This window comes from Botrytis fragariae (genome assembly GCF_013461495.1).
Source record: "Botrytis fragariae strain BVB16 chromosome Unknown tig00000001, whole genome shotgun sequence".
Taxonomy (NCBI): Eukaryota; Fungi; Ascomycota; class Leotiomycetes; order Helotiales; family Sclerotiniaceae; genus Botrytis; species Botrytis fragariae.
The window spans coordinates 2,007,091-2,015,684 of NW_023500987.1; the positions used below are offsets into that span (position 1 = coordinate 2,007,091).

The 8,594-nt window shown below is 43.9% G+C and overlaps 2 protein-coding genes across 2 annotated transcripts; one reads left to right on the top strand and one right to left on the bottom strand.

Annotated features, from left to right (window-relative positions):
• Positions 1-1,299: 1,299 nt before the first annotated feature.
• Bfra_000609 (putative abc transporter protein) lies at positions 1,300-5,957 on the top strand (the record flags this gene model as incomplete). Its single annotated transcript, XM_037331054.1, has 3 exons — positions 1,300-1,958; positions 2,072-5,810; positions 5,870-5,957. The coding sequence occupies 3 exons, from the start codon at positions 1,300-1,302 to the stop codon at positions 5,897-5,899; spliced, it is 4,428 nt and encodes a 1,475-aa protein (XP_037197387.1). The 3' UTR covers positions 5,900-5,957.
• A 776-nt stretch (positions 5,958-6,733) lies between these two features.
• Bfra_000610 (putative polyketide synthase protein) lies at positions 6,734-8,065 on the bottom strand (the record flags this gene model as incomplete). The annotated part of the gene is made up of 4 exons (XM_037331055.1): positions 6,734-7,101; positions 7,149-7,208; positions 7,468-7,840; positions 7,889-8,065. The coding sequence occupies 4 exons, from the start codon at positions 8,063-8,065 to the stop codon at positions 6,734-6,736; spliced, it is 978 nt and encodes a 325-aa protein (XP_037197388.1).
• Between the last annotated feature and the right edge of the window lie 529 nt (positions 8,066-8,594).

Below are 8,594 nucleotides of genomic sequence, written 5' to 3' on the forward strand. Positions count from 1 at the left end.
TTTGATCGAATTTCCCTAGATGGATGACATTGACAGATGTCAGGGATATTTCTCAACTCACAATATTGGCGGATCCATTGCGGACTCAAAGGTTCTCCTATTTCCGAGAAACAAGGGTCGTTAACTCCAGCTTCGAGTCATTAATATGAATGTGGTGAACTATTCTGACTAATAGGACAGTCTCAACCGTCTCCCTAACAGTTATTGGCCAACGGCTAAACCCCAATTGGCTAGGTCGTATTCCACAACTGCCGCAAGTACAGGCAAAAGAAAGTACACGCCGCTTTAACAGGCACCGGAATCAAACTCTCAAAATACCCACCAGAACCTTCAACAATCTGTTCTGGAACAAGCAAGAGTTCCCCAACCGCTCCAAATCGAGATTAAAGTGGCGCCACCTTATCTTTCTTTCACAAACACCTGTGATCACCCAGTAAGCTAGCAATGATCTCTGCTTTTCAACTGCTCCATAGCTACTAAAACTTAAACTACCTAGTATCTACCCAGTCCCCCTAGGTGCTCGTGCAACATCACACTTACCGTCACTCTGACCATTACTCATATCGACTCACATCGACTCACATCTGCTCAGATCGATGCATACAAAGAAAGTCAGATGTGTATGCGTTCGAGCGTTCGAGCGTTCGAGCGTTGGAGCGTTGGAGGATTGCCAATACACCAAGGTACTAAGGCTCCAAGACACCAAACTGACTATTGGCCTTACATCAGTGGCGTGACAACATGGGGTGCAAAAAGTAAAATGCTTGTAAGCAGGTGAGAGCAAATTGACTCCGTCCCGCCGCCCGGGGCAATTTCCTACACAGTACTCCATACGTGCGTGCATATACGGTACCCCTCCATCAACTTACTTTATGTATCCACCAAGGGGGCAAGGCAAGATGAGATTGTAGAAGATCGACAAGGATTTCATCCTTAGCCACGGCGGACGCGCCCTCAACCTTCCATGCAGAAAAGTGCTAATCGATACCTTGACAATCTGATATTAAATCCGAGTGGGACTCGAGTCTTTTGCTGTTCAGATCTTAAGATATATGAAGAAGGTCCCTGCGAGATTCCAAAAAGTTTTCTGAAGCTTAGAACCTTCCATTGTTTTGATGTTTCTTCAACATTATTTGTATCTATCTCTTAATACCTACTGCTAATTGATTCTTTTTTTCTTACATCTCGTCCATACGCGGACATTACATTCACTGTTTGGCTCAGTGGTTACCGTTCTACCTACACACATTTGTTACATCACACACGTTCTAGCCAGCCTTATCATTGATCTACACCACCATGGAAAAAGACAGGGAGGAGACGCCATCTCTAGGCGCAACCACCAATACTGCTCGCGCATCAATTGAAGACTCCGAAACTCAACGAGAAAATGTACGGAACGCCAACCCTAATGGTTTCGTCAGCACCAATCAGGGTATCGATGTTAAAGCTGCAGAGTCCGAGTTCGCACAACTTCAGCGAGAGCTGTCAGGTATTAGTACCAAGAGCAAGGCATTATCCAGAACACGATCGAGGACCAAGACTGCCGATGAGAAGGACGTAGAGAAGTCAGCAGAATCCATTTCTGAAGCCGAGGAGGAGCAATTCAACTTGGAGAATACCCTCCGAGGTAACAGACAGGCAGAAGTAGATTCTGGTATTCGTTCAAAGCATATCGGAGTGGTATGGGATGGACTTACCGTTCGCGGAACAGGAGGTGTATCGAATTTCGTCAAGACATTCCCAGATGCATTTGTTAGTTTCTTCAATGTCGTCGAGACTGCAATGAACATCTTTGGTGTAGGCAAGAAAGGCAGAGAAGTAAAGATTTTGCAGGACTTCAGGGGTGTGGTGAAACCTGGAGAGATGGTTCTTGTGCTTGGAAGACCTGGATCTGGTTGCACAACTTTCTTGAAGGTTATTGCAAACCAAAGATTTGGATACAATGGTGTTGATGGGTAAGACTGACCTTTTCCTGATTTCCCAAGCTTCGCATATTGCATTCCACTGCGATATGCAATTTGTTTCCCTTGTGAAAAACAATTAGACACTTACTCACAGTTTCATTTAGTGAGATACTTTATGGCCCTTTCACCGCTCAAGAATTCTCGAAGAAATACAGGGGAGAAGCTGTCTATAATCAAGAGGACGATATTCATCACCCAACTCTCACTGTAGGCCAAACCTTAGGTTTCGCCCTTGACACCAAAACCCCAGGAAAGCGCCCACATGGAATGTCGAAGGCCGACTTCAAGGAAAAAGTAATCGATACACTTCTTCGAATGTTTAACATCAGCCATACCCGCAATACTATTGTGGGAAATGCCTTCGTTAGAGGTGTTTCTGGAGGAGAGAGAAAGCGCGTGTCCATTGCAGAAATGATGATCACAAGTGGTAGTGTATGCGCTTGGGATAACAGTACAAGAGGACTTGACGCTTCAACTGCCCTCGATTATGCGAAATCTCTTCGTGTTATGACCAACATCTACAAGACTACAACTTTTGTTTCATTGTACCAAGCAAGTGAGAATATCTACAAGCAATTCGACAAAGTCTTGGTTATTGATGACGGAAGAGAAGTCTACTTTGGGCCAATTTCTGAAGCTAGAGCCTATTTCGAAGGTCTTGGCTTCAAGGAGAAGCCCCGTCAAACTACACCTGATTTCTTAACAGGTTGCACTGATGAGTTCGAGCGCGAGTATGCAACTGGTCGCTCTGCTGCAGATTCTCCACACAGTCCTGAGACATTGGCCCAAGCTTTCTTGGAATCCAAGTTCTCGACTCGCTTGAGCGAGGAAATGGACGCTTACAAAAGACAAGTTGTCACAGACAAGCAAATTCATGACGATTTCGAGGTTGCGATAGCTGATAGCAAACGCAAGGGTGCTTCAAAATCTTCTGTGTATTCTATTCCTTACTACTTGCAGATCTGGGCTTTGATGCAAAGACAATATCTGATCAAGTGGCAAGATAAATTCTCTTTGGTTGTCAGTTGGATTACTAGTATTACTGTCGCTATTGTATTGGGTACCGTGTGGCTTAATTTGCCTAAGACTTCTGCTGGTGCATTCACCAGAGGTGGTTTACTCTTCATTTCGTTATTGTTCAATGCTTTCCAAGCATTTTCGGAATTGGCATCTACTATGATGGGCAGACCTATTGTGAACAAGCACAGGTCATACACGTTTCATCGTCCATCCGCACTCTGGATTGCTCAGATCATCGTCGATACTGCTTTCGCTGCCGCTCAGATTTTGATATTTTCCATCATCGTGTACTTCATGTGCGGATTGGTAAGAGACGCTGGTGCATTCTTCACATTCTACATTATCATTCTCACTGGTTACTTGGCCATGACACTCTTTTTCAGAACAGTTGGATGTCTCTGCCCTGATTTTGATTACGCGATTAAGTTTGCCGCTACGATCATTACCTTTTTCGTCATCACATCCGGTTATCTCATTCAATATCAAAGTGAAAAGGTCTGGATCAGATGGATTTACTGGATTAATGCTCTTGGTCTTGGATTTTCCGCTTTGATGGAGAACGAGTTTAGCCGTCTTAATTTGACCTGTACTGGTGCCTATCTTGTGCCATATGGCCCAGGTTACGATAACCTCGAGCACCAAGTTTGTACCCTACCCGGCAGTGTTGCTGGATCAGACATCGTTTCTGGTGGCGACTACATCACTCAAGGATTCGACTACAAGCCTTCTGATCTATGGAGAAACTTCGGTATCATCATTGTTTTGATCGCCGCCTTTCTGTTCACAAACGCAACCCTCGGTGAGTGGGTGTCTTTCGGTGCCGGTGGAAACGCTGCGAAAGTTTATCAGAAGCCAAACAAGGAACGCGAGGAGCTCAACAATGCATTGGCTGTCAAGCGCGACCAACGTCGTGCCACAAAGAGTGATGGAGAAGGCTCGGAAATCAACATCAGCTCAAAGGCTGTCTTGACTTGGGAAGGATTGAATTATGATGTCCCAACTCCAGCTGGAGAATTACGTCTTTTGAACAACATTTACGGTTACGTTCGACCAGGTGAATTGACTGCACTTATGGGTGCCTCAGGTGCTGGAAAAACAACCCTCTTGGATGTCTTGGCTTCAAGAAAGAACATTGGCGTTATTTCTGGTGATGTCCTTGTCGATGGTATTAAGCCAGGTAACTCTTTCCAAAGAGGAACTTCATACGCCGAACAACTTGATGTCCACGAGGGCACTGCGACTGTCCGTGAAGCACTTCGATTTTCTGCTGATCTCCGTCAACCATTCCACGTTCCACAAGCCGAAAAATACGCCTACGTTGAGGAAATTCTTAGTCTCCTTGAGATGGAAGATATGGCCGATGCAATTATTGGAGATCCTGAAAATGGTCTTGCTGTCGAACAACGCAAGCGTGTCACTATCGGAGTCGAATTGGCTGCCAAGCCTGAATTGTTACTTTTCTTGGATGAACCTACTTCGGGTCTTGACTCTCAAAGTGCTTTCAACATCGTTCGTTTCTTGAAGAAACTAGCAAATGCTGGACAAGCTATTCTCTGTACTATCCATCAACCTAACGCAGCATTATTTGAGAACTTCGATCGATTGCTTCTTCTTCAACGCGGAGGAAGATGTGTTTATTTTGGTGACATTGGAAAAGATGCTCACGTTCTCCTCGATTACTTTCACAGACACGGAGCTGATTGTCCTTCTGATGCTAACCCTGCCGAATGGATGCTTGACGCTGTTGGTGCCGGTCAAGCCGCCAGAATTGGAGATCGTGACTGGGCTGATATTTTTGCTGACTCGCCTGAACTTGCCAACATCAAGGATCGTATTTCTCAAATGAAGACACAACGTCTCGCCGAGGTTGGCGAAACTACTCACGATGACGAGAGAGAATTTGCCACGCCATTGATGCATCAATTGAGAGTCGTTCAAGCACGTACCAACTTGGCCTTCTGGAGATCCCCCAACTACGGTTTCACTCGTCTCTTCAATCACGTTATCATCGCCATTATCACTGGTCTTGCCTACTTGAATCTCGACGATTCAAAGGCTTCATTGCAATATCGTGTATTCGTCATCTTCCAGGTTACCGTTCTTCCTGCACTTATTCTCGCTCAAGTCGAACCTAAATACGCGTTATCTCGTATGATCTACTACCGAGAAGCTTCTTCGAAGATGTACAGTCAATTTGCCTTCGCATCATCTTTGGTCGTAGCTGAGATGCCTTACTCCATCCTTTGCGCTGTTGGTTTCTTCCTTCCGCTTTACTATATGCCTGGTTTCCAGACATCGTCTAGTCGTGCCGGTTACCAATTCTTCATGATTCTCATCACAGAACTCTTTTCCGTAACTCTCGGTCAAATGGTCGCAGCTCTCACTCCATCCCCATTTATCTCCGCCCTTGTCAACCCCTTCATTATCATTACCTTTGCTCTCTTCTGCGGTGTCACCATTCCAAAGCCTCAAATTCCCAAGTTCTGGCGTGCATGGCTCTACCAACTCGATCCTTTCACTCGTCTCATCGGTGGAATGGTCGTCACTGAACTTCAAGGTCGAGAAGTCAAATGTACTTCTTCAGAATTAAGTCGCTTTACCGCTCCTGCAGGTCAAACATGCGGGAAGTACATGGAAAATTACTTTTCAAGCGGAGGTATCGGATATATTGTCAACAATGCGACAAGTGCTTGTGAATACTGTGCCTATAAATATGGAGAACAATTCTACGAGCCACTCGCCTTGGACTTTAGCAATAGATGGAGAGATTTGGGTATCTTTTTGGCTTTCATCGGAAGCAATTTGATTATTCTTTTCTTGGCTGTAAGTTATCCCCTTGTCACCTCACCCCACTCAAAAATATTTACTGACAATAAAAATAGTCGAGATACTTCAACTTCAATCGTCGTTAAACATTGCATTGATTTGCATCGCGTAGCATCACTTTTTTTTTCGATACCACAAAATTTTGCACATAGTACATACATAATGTACTTGGCTGTCATTGATGGCCATTAGATACCAAAGCTCATTCATTTCTTGCACAAAATTTGGGTTATATTTATAGCGGCTTAAAGATCACGGGGTGGAATCTTTTTATTTAGAGGATGGATGATTTATTTACATTTAGATGAGAAGGGAGAAGAGAGACGAAAAGTATTTTCATGCTAATGTTGATGAGGGATTGGATTTTTAATGTATGATTTGGATGTGGATGGATGGAAATCTTTATGAGTAACTAGTTACCTTAATGTCCTTCTGGGGATCAGGTACTAGTGGAGGGATTTGCAGATGTATATTTATGTATATCTGGATGTCTGAATAGAATGAGGAGGGAATTATATATCTATAACTTATTAGAAATACATGAGATTGTGTACACATCCGACTACAAGATCATTATGCGATGTGAGAGAAGAGAAGAGAAGAGAAGAATTTCAATAGCATTCAATGTGTGGCAAGTACCTAGATGGATAGAGTCTTGTGGGTGATGATGAGGCTCTAAAGCGTGGAGGATGGGATTGGAGTTGTGTCTTTCTTCTTTTCCCCTTAGCTTCGGACTTTTAACATCAACATAAACGTCTGTCTGTTCTTATTGACTTCTTCAGATTTTCAAATTTTCAAACTATCTCTCGCGAGGATCCCCCGACCAAAAAAAAGCTCCATCTCCGAGCCAAGTTGAACACGCTGATCTCGCAAACCTATCATACAAAATGGGTGGTGGAAATACAACAGGAGAGGAGTACCTAGTAAGCTTCGCGGACACTCCCGTCTATATTCACTGTATTAAAGTTTATAAAGTCTTTGTTTAGACTCCTATCTCCATCCCTGGGACTCATCTGAGGGCCGGATTTCTTGCGGCCATCATCCACGTTCGCCATCTCTACCTGTGAGTCAGAGCTTTGGTTCTTTCCTGATCTCTTCGAAGGATAGTAGCCCTTGTTGACACTCTTGAAGCCGCTGGTGGTGATTCGAATGAGGTAACGAATGCTAGATGACGTTTTGAGCTTTTCTTGAAATATCTTGCGGTAGCTTCCTAACGCAGGTAGATTGGTGGCAGTAAGGCCGATGTTCTCTTCTAGGAGCGTCCACACGATTGTGTTAATGTTGTTCCCTAGTCGTTGTTATTAGCATGTTTCGCGAAAGAGCACGATAACTTACAGCTGCTATCTCCGCCAAATTCTTCATTGCTGTAGACTACCACTCGGCCGACTGAGCAAGCTGTGGTTCTAGAGCACAATTTTGTCAGCACATTGCAGCTTAAAGGAAAGAGGGGAATCATGTATTACATCAACCCGAATCCAATAAGGATTGTGATAGTCACCTTATGGTTGACAGCCATGTGCAGTTTCCACACCAAAACGATGGGAATCGAGGTACATATCAAATCCGTAAAGATAGACCAAGCTTCCCCGTAAAGATTAGCAAAGCAAGTTGAAAGTTCATCAATTTCATACAGATAAGAAAATTTACAACATACCCCCTTGAATGTTTGATGCTACGGTTAGCACCTCCGTATCCCAACACTTTGCGTTGTGAATCGTGATGTCCCAATATGCACTGGCAGGCTTGCAAAATCCCAAAATGATCACAACACCGGCTCCGTTGATCAGGAACAGTGATAACACCAACGCAAGCATCCAGTATTTCACCCACTTTTCGGTCGTGATTCGCAGCACCATAAAGGCGACCGAGAATTTGGTGAGACATGTGCAGAAGATGAAAGGGAGCATGGCAAGGTTAGAGTATTTGACGGTTTGGATGATCTGTTCCTTATCCAGGTACTTCTGATGCCGGCCGCCACCATAGTGAATGTTCAAGGAATTGAATATCAAATTGACGAGGCCGGCCAACTATATTCTGTGAGAATAATGATAGCAGGTAAGAATCGAATCACTTACCGTAGCAAGGATAATAGCCCAATCATCCCAGCCAACATGTTTAACAATTCGGATCCGACTATACATCCTCATGGATAAAGTGATAATCGCCAAACCAAAGGTAATGGAAAGAGTTACTATGACTTTGTACCCAATACTATCATCGGGAGGGTAGCTGCTCAGACCCTGAGAACTCATATTTGGACAGTCGTGTATGAGTATCGCAAACTAAATAATAAAAAATTCAATTTAGATTGCCGTCACGGACCTGTTTTTAGGCAAGTAGGTTAGTACCAGCAGATTTCCATCTTATATTAACAAAATATGGGAAACAAACACTATCTGCCTTTCTTGTTCAGCTTACTTCGAGGATTCGCTAGCTTGTGCCAGGACGTTGTACTCCTCATTCCCGATATAGACACAGAATCAAGGGGTTGCCGAAATTTCGGACGTGGGATTAAGGCGTTGCGGATCTTACTGTGAGGCTCTGACTTGTACATGCGAATCCTACACTTGAAGCAGCAGGAGTTGTATACGCCAGAGTTGGAGAATGTTGATGGAATTTCAGCAGCATTCAGTTACTATGCTATGTAACAAGATCCTCGCCAAAAGAGGATTGTTAAGACAAAACTTCGAAAACTACTCTCTTTTCTATAGCAATTAGTCATTTTGAACCTTGGGGACGTGGGATTGTGTGAATTCCTTGTCTAGACAAATAGGCTAAATG